Here is a 14217-nt window from a genome sequence, read left to right on the forward strand (position 1 = left end):
AGGAAGACATATAAATATGGCACTAGATAGTGATTTGTAATTATTTACAATTCTAGCTATTGCAATTCAGCAGTGAACGATGGGTATGAAATTCTTTAGATTAACATAGAAACAATAACAGTGGTCATCTGATAACTGGGACTTGGGAGAGTGAGAAATCTAAAGTACTAAGATGTTTCAAGATGCTCAAAACCTCCGTATACAGAATTTGTGGGGTAATTTGTACTACTGCGATAGCTGAGTAACAAATGAAGTAAAACACGCATCATAAAAGAAATTCCTAAATTAAATAGAAGACAGTTTTGTGATCCAAAACTTAAACTCAGATCAGCGGAAAAGCCACCCAGGGATCAGCTACTTATTGTTGGGGAACAACTGATCAAGAATATGAGGAGAGAAATAGGGAGATTTGGGACTAATGGCCATGTCTTATATGACTTGAGTATAGTAAAGAGGTTTTTTTCACATCATACATGTGCAGTGGTGTTAGATTTTTAGGAAAACAAAGATGGAGAAATTCATGAGTGATATTCAGTGAAAGAATTAATATTCACCACTGTAGAAGGAAACTTGGCAATCCGAAAATACCATACATAAGGCACATTTGACTTTAATTCCTCTGAAGGAGAACAATAACAATTACTTGGGAGTGGAAGAACTTTCTGATGAAGAAAGACTAGAGTTTAATATCTGTAATGTGGCTATATGATGACTAAGAGGAGAGTAAGTCTACAAATATTTCAATGGGTATAATACCTGTGGGAAAAGTAGTGTCTGGGTTAGTGAAAAGGGTTAGGAGTATAACTAGGAGTAATAAGATGAGTAAGAGGGGAAAAAAGCCCATAAACTGAATGTTATGAAGAGTTTACTGACACCGTGATTAGTATGTGGAATGATTTCCAAAGGGAAGTGGCAAAAGCTCCACTGCTTGTGACCCTTAAAATTAAACTTCACACTAATAAATGTATGTTTGCAGGGAGGTGAATCGGAATGACCTAGTAGGTTTTTCTAGCTCTAACTCTCATAGTCCTGATACTTTTCCATTCTCCATTGTTGTGTCAAATTTTTATATTTTTCTGCTTTGTCTTATAGATGTTGTGATAGTACTGCAGCATAAAATTAGATGGAATTTTAACTCGTTTTTGCTTCTTACAGGTACTTCTCCCAGCAGCTGGTCTGTTACAGTTGCAGGATGTGAAGAGGACTTGCTGTGAGTTTTTGGAATCCCAGCTTCATCCGATCAACTGCTTAGGGATTCGTGCTTTTGCTGACATGCATGCATGCACAGATCTATTGAACAAGGCCAACAAGTATGCAGGCAAGTCTAACATGGTACAGACAATAACCTGCTCTATTATTGTGGGGGAGGGGGGGAACTTGGGGTTTTTTTTGTTTTTTTTTTTTTTTAAGAAGGTGCTTTTTCTAGTACGCCCTAACAAAAGGGAATTTATCCAAGATGCTGGAGATAGGTACTTTTTCTGAAAAAGCGTAGTGGGATCTATAACATCTATCACAGGAAGAAAAAGTCTTCTGGCCAAAACATTGGTTATATGGGCACCAGGGGAAGTGCATCTTCATTTTCTGTAATTGTCAGGGCCAGAACCATGAAACTTGTGACCGAGCAAGCAATTCGCTTAGCTTGTAACCCTTGTAGTTCAAAGTTATCTTGTGCACTGGATTGACAAATTAGAGGGGACATTTTCGGGCTAATCCAAGTCCTTAGTTAACTGAGTCAGTTTTGGGGCACTATGAAGAAGAATATCATCTTTCATTTTTTAAAAAAGTAAGCTTTTAGCTCTCTTCCTTGTGGAGACAATCTTGACAGCATAATCAGTGTAAGCCAATGTAAGCCAATTGCTAAAGCTAAAAGGAAAAAGCATGTGGGCACTATTTCTGCAGGACGAGGCTTGGAGGGACCTAAAGGGTCCCCTTACCCAAACATACGCTGTATATGTAAAATGAGTCATAAGTCAAAATAAGTTTGGGGTGTTTCCCAAAGAATAATCTTATTGACTCTCCCCAGAATTATTAGCCAGGTGTGGTTCAGAGTGGTGTGGGGAAAAAAGGGACAAGAATCCATTATGTTCAGGGATGGGCACAGCAAAACTTTCTGCTGGCCTTCTCTGAAATTAACATTAAGGAGAGTGCTGCTCACTTGAGCAGCTGCCTCATTGCAGGCATGCTTGCTACTGCTGTGATCTCATCAGCTGTAAAAGTGGAACTCTCTTTTTACAACTGCCACTAGCACTGCTATAAGCACACTGGGGACATGCTGCATAGTCCCTGTATCCTGCTGGCTGCTCCAATGGCATGTAAGTATGTTGAGGTGAGGCAGAGAATGCACTGAATGGGTGTCCTACTATCTGCTTCTCTTCCCAAAATCTTGCCTGTCCAGCCCAAAGTTTGAAATGCTACTAGAAGAGTGCCTGGAATGCCACTCTCCCACCTCAACACAAGATGGAAAGGGGACTAATTGATCATATAACTTACTACTACAGGAGGCCAGCTATCTGCCCAAGCAAACACCTCAAGAACTACTATCAGGAGGAACATCTGCCGGGTAGGGGTGCTTCCCTGAGATGATGGGATGGTTAGAACCCTCAGCTTTCCCTATTTTTTCCTCTTACTAAATTTTGTGTTGATCCTAATATAATATGATAAATAGTTTTGATATTCTAAAATGAGGTTCTCATGCTTCTGAAATTTGAAACCATTGTCCCCTATTTATAATGTACTCCATAATTTTTCTGCTGTAGATTAAGACTACCAGGGTTAATAAAGCTGAGATACAGGTAGTTCCAGAATCCATCACCAGATCAGCAATTGGCAGTCTAATGAGTTTGTCTAATTAATGTACTTGTTGTTCTAAGGAGGGTACTTTTTTTTACTTCATTACTTGTTTTCCTGACACTATGGAATTGAGAATTTCTCAGAATTGCAAACTGTAGAATAACAAAGCACTCTGACGTTATCATAGAATCATAGAAATGTAGGACTGGAAGGGACATCAGTAAGGCATCAAGTCCAGCCCTGTGTGCTGAGGCATAAACCTAGACCATCCCTGGCAGGTGTTTTTCTAATCTGTTCTTAAAAAAGCTCAGTTGATGGTGTCATTGGGTGCTCTACTCACCATCTTTGGCTGATTCTGGGGATTAGTTCCACCTGGTTCAGCACTCCCTTTCTTCTCTTTCACCATTGCAGCTCTTCACCTGTTCATGGAGTTACGGTACAGTTGCTTTGTGACTCAACCCTCTGGCCAGGTCACACTGTGATTTCCCCTTCCAGAGGAGTCTTTAAAATCTCTCTGCTCAAGCAGCATTAGGCAGTCCTCACGCCTGTTGCCCTGGATATGTCACTCCTACAGTGACTCACCAGTTTTCTCATTCACTGCCCCAAGCAATACCACTTCGCTTTGGTTGGTGGGGCACCCTCTGCTCTGGGTTCTAGGCCATGACCCTAGAGAAAGCAGTTAAGTTCTGGGTCTTCACTGATCCTATTACTCTCTGCCCTGGACTACTTCCTACCTTGCTTCTTTAAGCTTCTCATTCACCAGCCTTCCTAGTCAGATCCCTCTCTTAGCCCTACTAGGTAAACCCTTCCTTGTGGATTCCTGTCCCTTTTCTCAGGGGTTCCTATCCCCCTTCCTTCTCATTTACCTCAAGAAGAGAGACTGCAGTTTTATCCCTGCCATCTCACTGCACTGTTGGCAGCCTTCTGGCTTTATTGAAGCCCTGCCTGTTCCTTCACAGGCAAGGTTCTTCCACACAGCCTAAATCTACCCTTTTTGCAGCTTAATTGGTTGATTGGGCATGCCTGGTCTAATTCAGTTCTTTCAGGGCCAGAGTGGGGAGAACGGATTCTACAGCCTCCCTTGGAAGCCTGTTCCAGAGCTTAACTACCCTTATAGTTAGAACGTTTTCCCTAATGTTTAACCTGAATCTTCCTTGCTGCAGAGTAAGCCCATTGCTACTTGTCCTGTTTCAGTGGACACGCAGAACAATTTATCAGTCTTCTTTATTATGGCCCTTAGCATATTTGAAGACTGTTATCAAGTCCCCCCTCAATATAGTTTTCTCAAGACTATATATGGCCAGTTCTTTATAACTTTCTTCATAGATGAGGTTTTCTAAACCTCTTATCATTCTTGTTGCTCTCCTCTGGACTCTCTCCAGTTTGTCTTCATCTTTCTAAAGTGTGATGCCCGGAGTTTGACACAGTAATACAGCCGAGGCCTCACCAGTGCCAAATAGAGCGGGATAATTATTCCCCATGTCTTACATACAGTGCTCCTGTTAATATACTCCAGACTATTTGCCTTTTTGCAACTGCATCACATTGTTGACTCATATTCAATTTGTGATCCACAGTAATCCCTAGATTCCCTTCAGCACTTGTGAAAAGCAGGGTACAATTTGGACTGATGGACAGCTGTGTCCCCTCAGTTCTCCAGCATGGGGTGCCTTTTACATTGCTTTCCTATGAGAACAACCACTCCTAATCTGCCCACACACAACCTCCAGCATGTAAATCACACCCAGCTATACAGTGTGAGTGCTATAGCTAGACATCCATGAATTACACTGCAGGGCAATACCAGCCAACACCCAGTCCCAGACTTTCCCCCAGAAATGTGTGCCTTGTACTACCCAGCCACTCCTGGACAATACAAGCTCATATAAAGTCTGTCATTTTATTAATGGAAAATTAAATGCACAAATCCTGTGATCCCAAATGAAGTTTTCCAAACACACACTGGTTTAGATAAAACAAGTTTTTTAACTACAGAAAGATAGATTTTAAGTGATTTCAGGTAATGAGGCATAAGAGTCAGAATTGTTTACAAGACAATAAAAGGTAAAATGTAATTAATCTATAACTTAACAAGCTAAATGAATTCAAAACAAAAGGCCTCTCACCACAGATTCTCGCAGTCTTACTTTCATTGACGTACCGCAACCATTGATGTACCACAACTACTCAAAGACAGCAGCCAAAATTAGCACTTGGAACAACTAGCTGAGAAAACTGGCCAGCTCAAGCTGGGGTGCAAGTGCCCAGACACTTAGAACATTAGCCCGTGCCCTCTGCTTTTCAACAGCAGAGTACAGTGCTCCTGTCTGATGTCGCTCATCTCACATGAGGCTGGTTGATGTAGAGTTTAACAAAGCTATACACATTGTTACTGGGACTTTACATGCAACTCCATAGCCATGGCTGCCAATACCTAGTCATATAGCATCACCCCATATTCGCTGTGAGGGGGCTTCTATCATGTTCCTGGACAAGATCCATGAGAACAGCGACTTGCCTCTGTACTCAGACCTCTTCAACCACCCGCCAGTTCACCTGTCTTCTAGACGCCCTTTATGGTAACTTATGCTATTACTGACATGACGATGGAATCTTCTTGGTGTAACAAGTGGTCAGCAACAACAGTCCTTAATCTCTTGTCACTGATTCAACCATCTGTCCATCAGGTTTTGACCTGCCAAGGCACCTGAGGTCATCCCTGAACCATTTTGAACAGGACAGGGCAATTGTGCAACCAATCTCTTCAAATGGGGTTTCTCTAACAACCCGCAATATAGATGCGGTTAACTTCAGACTATACCTCATATCCTCAACAAGTGCCCTCTGACTTACTTTGATGGCGGGCTACTGGCTCTTCACTTGGTTGATGATGATGCTGTCAAATGGCTGGGCACACTGCATATACACTGAGAGATTGGGAGTGTCAGAAGCCTTACTAAAATGAAGATATATCATGTCTACTGCTTCCCCTCATCCACTAGGCCAGTAACCCAGTCAAAGAAGGAAATTAGTTTGGTTTGACATATTTTGTTCTTGACATATTCATGCTGGATATTGCTTATAACCCTATTATCTTTTAGGTGCTTACTGATTGTTTAATAATTTGTTCCAGTGTCTTTCCAGATACCAAAATTAGGCTGACTGGGCTATAGTTCTCTGAGTCCTCTTTGTTTCCCTTTTTAAAAAATAGCTACTATGTTTGCCCTTCTCCAGTCCTCTGGGATCTCACCTGTCCTCCATGAGTTCTTAAAGATAATTGCTAACAGTTCCAAGACTGTTTCAGCTAGATCCTTAAGTACCCTAGGATGAATTTCATCAGGCGCTGCTGATTTGAATACATCTATCTAAATCTTCTTTAACCTGTTATTTCCCTATTCTAGCTTGCATTCCTTCCCCCTTGTTGTTAATATTTATTGCTGAGTATGTGGTCATCATGAACACTTTTAGTTCTTTTAGTGAAGACTGAAGCAAAATGGGCATTAAGGAGCCTTCTAGTTGTAATCAGTTATTAGCTCTTCATCCCTGCTAAGCAGAGGATCTACACTTTCCTTCATCTTTCTTTTGCTCCTAATATATATAAAGAACCTATTCTTATCGCCTATTGTGTCCCTTGCTAGGTGTAACTAATTTTGTGTCTTAGATTTTCTGATTTTGTCCCTAGTGCTCTTGCTAGTCTTCTGTACTCTTCTTTAGCAATTTGTCCACGTTTCCACTTTTTGTAGGATTCCTTTTTGATTTTCAGGTCATTAAAGAGCTCCTATGGAGCCATTTTTGCCTCTTATTCTTCTTGTCTTTCCTTTGCATCAAGAATGTACAGTTATGCCTTTAATATTGTGTCCTTGAGAAACTGCCACTCTCCTGAACCTCCTTTATCCCTTAGATTTTCTTCCCAGGGATCCTTACCTACTAGTTCTCTGAGTTCATTAAAGTCTGCTTTTTTGAGGTTCATTGTCTTTATTCTGCTGCTCTCACTTGCCTTGAAACAATACATTTATGGAACAGACTGATTTTTAATAAAACTAACATTTCTGTCTAGCTGGGGGAGAGACAGTCATATCATTTGTTTATAATATGTATTGCACAATGAGGCACTGAGACTTGATCTGGAGGTTGAAGATGCTGCTGAAATCAATGAAAAATTGCTATAATGAGCAAAATATCTCTCGCTAGGTTCCAGTCCATCCATCAGTAGACTATTGTGATGTTGTTATATCAGTATGCTTCTATAAATACTATATCCAAAGAATAAGACAAATCTGCTAATATACGTTACCGTTTTAGATATTTATATATATTACAGTTGTCATGAATTGCAAGGATGTCCCAAATGTACCTCTTTACTGGAACTCTCACCTTCTTTCCAGTGACAAATCTTTTCCTGTCTTTTCAGTGTCTCTTGTATGTATCACTTCCAGTTCAGGCTCAATGTGTCCAAAGCTGCATTGCTTTCCACTCCAAAAAAAAAAAAATACCCCTCCCCCCCCCAAATTTCCCTCCACACACCTTCTGTCACTGCTGGTGATTTCAGTATCCTCCTTGTTGTTCAAGTAAATAAACTTACCATCTTTAATTCCCTTCTCCCTTCCTCACATGTACAAGCCCTTGCTGAGTTTTGTTGCTTCTTTCCGTAAATTGACTTTCTTTCTCTACTGTAACCATCTTCTCTGCTCTTCTTCTGTCACTTCTCCCCATAGGCACTGGCTTCCTCCAGGCCCGGGGGGGGGGGGGGGGGTGCTCAACTCCCCCCGTTCTACCCCAGGCCCTTCCCTCACCCACCCCTTTCCCTTACATCCGCCCCCTCCCCCGTTCCGCCTCTTCCCACCCCGGCTCTGCCCCAGGCTCTGCCCCCACCCTACTCCTCCCCCCCCCCCCCCCCCCCCGCAACCCCCATCCCACCCTATCTCTTCCCTCCCAGTTCTGCCCCCTCCCATGAGCGCGCCCCATCCCCACTCCCCACGGAGTTGGTGCCTATGCTTCTCCCATCTGAGTTGTATTGAAAACTCTACTTACTGCTCAGACCACATCACTACTTTCACTATCTCCTTTTCCTTCTGGATCGAGTTTAAGCATCTCATCCTTACTTTTAAGATTCAGCACAGCTCTGGCCCAGTCTCTTCTTCATATCCTCTCTAATTACTCTCATTAATTTTCCTCTTTGTTTTGTGCTTGGAACATCCTCCCTCTCTCCCTAATCCAAGCACTGCCATTTCCTTTAAATTTCACTTTAAAATCCACTTTTTTCATAAATGTGGATTCCTTTTTGGCATCTAGTTCTTAGAATCTCAATGGGCTCTTCCACTAGCTCCTAGGTCCACTCCAGCTGGTTGTGATATGTCTGTGCAGTGGATTTTAAAATGAAACACACACATACCTTTATTTTACTCTTCAGCTAAGCTAGAAATGTACCCAAGGGCATAGGACTGACAACCCAGCTACTTCATTTTGTTTTTGGCCAATGTGCACTGCCCTCATCTGCCAGGCAGACTCAGCCCAACATGAGACAAAACATCTTGCCTTAGTTACAGCAAAATTTGATATAAAACAGGATTTTATCACTAGTCATGACTTTGTTAAAATGTACAGTGACATATACATCCTTAATTAGTGCAGTGTGTAAACTGGAGAGTTTATTGAAATAGTTAGAGCTGTAAGTGTCCAATCCAGATGTTCATGTACCTGTATTTTCCACCTCTAGTAAACGGTAGTAAACGTCCTGTTTTCTGTAGTGAGACATCCTCAAGAGAAGCTATTGGTACATTTTGTTTTAATTCACTAAGTTGAAATGAAGCTGATCCTGTTTCTTAGATAAATAAGTCATATTATTCCTCCAGTATGAAAGAAGTAGAATGCCCTTATCAATTATTGTGAATCATGCAAAGAAAACATCAAGCTAGTACCACTTGGTTGTTATGCTTAGCAAGATCCTAGCTAGTGTCTGTAATATAAAAATTAAAAACTAATTTTATTCCATGAAAGAAGTATTTTTGTTTTTATCTAATAAAGTGTTCTTTTAATTGAAATTGCTTATATGTGGCCTTTTAAAAAATGGACTCTGGCTCCACTCCAAAATATTTGGATTTGTGTTGCAGAAAGTTCTGGGATTTAATCATGTGTATTTCAGTAAAGAAACCAGATTAGTTTGCAGATCTGATTGCCTAAAGATGTTACTGTGAGAAGAGCATTACACTGAGAATGCCCTTTTACAAAAAGTTTAGTGCAAATTAACTTGGATTGTTTTTGTTTTTGTCTCATATCAAAATTCTAACTTTTTTAATTTTTTTTCAAAAACTCTTTTGTGCCCTATTTTTCACCTCTTGTGCACTACAACAGGAAGAAATACCAACTGTTGAAAAATACAGTTAAAATATGTAGGTACTTTATATTTAAGCAATCCATTTCTTTGCTCCAAATGGTCCAAATTTTAGTGAGCATTTTAATCCCATTATATTGAATTATAAAAGAGTATCTTCAGAGTAGAAATATTTTGAATTTTCATGACATTGTTTTGACATGTATGGTACGTTAATTAAAATTTATTATCTCATTTCGCCAATGCTCATGTTTTCACCATAACTCAGTGATTCGGAGCCACATCAGTTTCTTTTAGGCCATTTTCATCTATCCTCTTATCCCTGGGTAACGGGCATATTTCTCCATGTTTGTTGTCCTGCACTGAAATGAGATTTCACAATGTTAGCCACATTGGAAGCTATTGTATTAGTCTTTCTATGACCTTCAGAACATTGAGAAAACTGGTTATGCATAGCTTTTAGAGTGCATACAGAAGTGAGGCTTTGGAATTAATAAAATAGCGTTTGTCAGTGAATACTCCAGGATACCAAACACCTTTTTATAGGTAAGGCCACTTCAAATAATTTGAGCCTGCATTGAAGTTACTGTACTATTAGAGACTAGTAAAGCTGATGTTAGTTATTTATATATCTTGCCTTCCCAGGACAGAGAGAAAGTAATATATTTATTGGCTATCCAAGTTCCTAATATGCTACATTTAGATTACTTTATACCATGCGTCCTTGGTCATAATTGTTGGGTTGTACATTCTAATACCCCAACAAAACAATAAGCAACAGACTAATCTGCTAAAGGACTAATCTGTTAAAATGACAAGTGGTTCAAAAATTAGTCTTTTAAAATCAAGTTCTGTAAGAATTTCTTGGGTGTTCCCACACTAATTTTATTCCTGACATGGATACTATAGTGTTTTGGCATAGGGAGACACAAGCTTAGCAGTATCCTTGGGTCCATCCTCAGTTCTCTTTTTATGATGGGCTAACTGTGGAAGTCAAAGTCTTAGAATTTAGAATAAAATGAAGAACAAGTGCACTGATCTTGTTTTTGTGTTTCACAAAAACAATTTACAGAGCTATTTTGCCATCCTGAAAGACGCTGTCTTGTTATACCAATAAAATAAGAACCAGCAGGATCTTATCAAAGGGAAAAAGGCAAAATACCACATTTACAGTGAATACAGAAAGAATCATAGTAAGCAGTTAGTTATAGCTATTACATTCCATTCAATCTCATATTTATTCACACACACACACACACACACACACACACACACACGTTCTGCAAGGTTATCATCATAGTTACCAGCCTTAGAGTTGCTCATGCCAAGCCACTGGCCAGGTGGCCTGGACATGAGGAGGGAGCAGGGCCTTGTCAGATGCACATCTGATGCTCCTGGAAGTTAGTTTGCAGAATCAGACCCCAAAGTTCTCACTTTCTAGAGTCCATTTTTATAGGAATTTCTTCCTATGCCAGTCTATGGGAATTGCTTCATCATGCTGTTGCTGAATCAATCAGCAGATAGCACATTCCTGATGGCTCCGTGCTGCCAGATGTTATCTTGTTCTTTGGTTCTCCCATCCTTGAGGCTGTTGGGTGGATTCCAGTCTGCCCTCCGGGGGTCCTCTGGTTATTTCCACTTGACGCCTTCTTCAGCTGATGGACACTGGATTCTTAGGCTGACACCTCCCTGATCATTCAGTTATTATCCACACCAAGCATCCAACCACATACATCCTCTATCTCTATTTTAATCACAATTGTTAACAAAGTGAGATGAATACAACAAAAGGGCGGGGAGTCTCTGGGTGCTGTTTCTGTTGTTACAGAGTATTGCTTTGAGTCTCTCTCTATGTGAGGAGTAGTTGTTACAAAGAATTGCTTTGAGAACAGACTCTGTCTTAGAATGTACTAACACAATTAGCAGCTTGCAAGTTTCACACATAGAGGGAGAGAAACAGTACCAAAAACCAAGAGACCTCTTAATTTAGTAGTACCCTGGAATTTAAACTATGGGGAATCAAACTCATTTGTGATTTTAATACAGAACTTCTTTAATATGATCCAAGAGCCTATTCTTCCACGCTTACAGAAATCAGTCTTTGTGGTTGCTTTTCTAAGGGAGCAGGGAATGGCATTAGATAGGGAGGCAGAGAGAAGTGATGATCTATTTCATATACAATCTGGTCAGTGTCAATGAGTTCAAGTAGTCCAGGCCTTTGCCATTTCAAAAAAAGTTGCTAATTGTTTAACTGCCAGAAAAATGTTTAACCATACACAGAAATGCCCACGATGTTAACTATTGAGTATTTGTGGCTGAACTGTGCATTGTAGTAGTTTAATTCTTACTCTCATTGCTCGTTAGAATAAACACTGATAAAAATTCAAATGTTTGTTACCAACAAATGAAAGTTCACTTAAATTTTATACTATTATTTTTGAGCCTGAAAATACTCTACATTGATAGCAGTGAAATGGCTAATGCACTTCTTCATCTTATGCCCTTTGATTATTCTGCATTCCTAACATTCCTTTCTTTAAACCACCTAAGAGGAAATGGAGCCATTATCCAGATTAAAAATAAAATAGTTCAATGATACTGCTATCACACAGCAGCTTTACTGTCGTGGGAAATATCAAGCTCCTTATCCTATTTCTTGCTTAACAGTTATCATGGTTTATAACATAATATAACTATAGACATTAAGGTTAAGTGTTTTTTTCACTGCCTGATCTAATGCAGAGGAGATATGAGGTTGAAAAGACTAAAATTGAGTGGCACCCCCAGAAAGTTGCTTTATTCGCACAATGACTTGTATGGTGAGGCATCTTTTAAAATAGCTGACCTAGGTATAAACCACTTGGAGTTAACATCTGTTGCACCAAAATTTTCTGTCCAGTAGAGAATCTGACCGTTAGTTGGTCACAGCCATGCTGGAGATCCAGAATATATTCCTACTCAGACTCTCATAACCATCACTGGGCTAGGGAGTAAATACTGTGGAAACAACTCATCACTCTTTTATGAAGAAAATACTTCAACAGCCCTATTGCCTAATCAAAGAATGTATCTGATGGGAGCTTTCAATAGATGTTCTCCTGAAGCTAGCTAGCACTTTCAGTGTTGATCAAGGAGTGAATGGCTATTCAGACTGAATGATTTTCTCACCAAGAGAGTGGTCATTCTAGGTTAGGGATTAAGTGGATTGGAAGGGCAATGTGAGAAGCTTGTACTGTCACAGAATGTACTATACTATCTTGTACCAGTTCTCTAGGTCAAAACACTTCAGATTCCTGTGCTCTCAATCTGCCACTTTTCGTGATTACTGAATGGAATTGAAAACATGTATTTCTCAATAGAGTATTCTTGTGTAAAATCTGGTACACTTCACTTAAAGGACACCTTTTAGGAAAAACATTTTTCTAATTCTATTTTGAGCAGTAATTTCTGTTGCTATGTTTCTTTTATCCTTGTTGCTATGATTTTGTAGTGTGTTCCAGAATACAGTTATTTATACATAAAAAAGTGAAGTAAATTACATTATTGCTTAAGTAGTGTGTGGCCATCAGCTAGGCTATCACCTAAACTTTTTTGTACCTTTATGGTAATGGCATTATTACCTTTATGGTAATAGCCTAACAGCCAGATAATTATTTTAAAGACTAACTTTCACCAATGTTTTGGCTCTTCATCTGCTGTGACTGATACTGAGAACTGAAGATACTGCTTAATCTTCAAATCTAGGATTTTTTAAAAAGGGTCTTCTATTAAAATGAAAAAAGGCAGAGGTATCAAAGCTGTGGTGTTACCCATGATATTGGCAATGTCTTCATTTTAGAAGAGATGAGTCCAATGCGTACAAGGAGTCCATTGATACTCCAAATGATTGCTAAAGAGCAGTGTGATTCATTTGATTTAATTCATGATCTATATCAGGGACCAGCAACCTTTGGCACGCAGCCCGTCACAGAAATCCGCTGGCGGGCCAGGACAGTTTGTTTACCTGCAGCGTCCACAGGTTCAGCCGGTCGCAGCTCCCACTGGCCGAGATTCGCCGTTCCAGGCCAATGGGGGCTGCAGGAAGCGGCGCAGGCGAGGGATGTATGAAATATATGAAAGGATAATATATCCTTTTTTTGAATTTTCTGTGCAGCACGCTTCTCACCCACATATGCACGCTCTGTCAGCAACACTTGTGTAGATCTTTTTTCCAATGTGCTTTGAGTAGTTAAATATTTTAAACTTTGATATCAGCTGTAATCATTGACATCTGAGTTAGCAGCTATTGAAATTAATAATTCAGCCCTCTGAGCAATTGTTTCATGTTCTCTGCAAATACAGTGAGACACCGCAATAGCAGCTATATTCATTTCACATTTTGAAGGTTTTCTTTATTCATATAACAGCTAGAGACTTCTTTTTAAATGACAGTTGAGGCTCTGGGGAATAATTGAGGTCGGCCCTTGCTCACCTGATCAATTCTTTGGATCCCAAGCATGGAGTACACCCCGTAGTTTGAGAAACATTAACATAGCATTCTCTTAAACTCTTAATGCAAATATATATAAAGCAAACTGTTATTCGTGATTTAAGAGGTTGTGCTTCTGGAAGAACTGAAGTATGTCCTAGCATGTGAGGAGTCCTCTTCTGACAAGTTTGCTGGGTCGTGAGGTGAGGGGAAGAGCCTTTGTGTGACATCTCCTGAAGATCTACAAAATCTTGAATAAGCTTGATGCCGTCAGTTTCTGAGATATATTTTTAAGACGCAACTACAGAATCATATAAAATAGCCATAAATGGTTTAAATCTATTAATGGTAGAACATGTATCTATGCTGTCCTGAACAGCAGATCACACACGGAGACAAATTTTGGGGACAGACAGTAATTTTCATAAACTAAGCAGCAGATGGGCTATTCTAACCTCCAAACCGCTCTTCCCACAGAAATTCTGCAAATCAGTTTTCATCCAAGAGAACTTCAGTAAATCTTTACTAAATTAAATACACATACAGAGAAGTAGTTAGTCAAATCATAAGCAAAAAAAATTCAAGTACCACAAAATCAAGAAGGTCTGCCCTTATGTTTACAATGAAT

At 39.8% G+C, this 14217-nt stretch overlaps 1 protein-coding gene across 5 annotated transcripts in view; it reads left to right on the top strand.

Moving 5' to 3' along the window:
* KLHL2 (kelch like family member 2) overlaps positions 1–14217 on the top strand; it is a 98526-nt gene that overhangs the window by 62361 nt on the left and 21948 nt on the right. For all 5 annotated transcript variants that reach the window (XM_037897493.2, XM_007067038.4, XM_037897491.2 and 2 more), the window contains exon 5: positions 1156–1318. In XM_037897493.2, coding sequence (XP_037753421.1) covers positions 1156–1318 — 163 coding nt within the window. The remainder of the gene's footprint in view (positions 1–1155; positions 1319–14217) is intronic.

Source organism: Chelonia mydas, chromosome 4, assembly GCF_015237465.2.
Source record: "Chelonia mydas isolate rCheMyd1 chromosome 4, rCheMyd1.pri.v2, whole genome shotgun sequence".
NCBI classification, from domain to species: domain Eukaryota; kingdom Metazoa; phylum Chordata; order Testudines; family Cheloniidae; genus Chelonia; species Chelonia mydas.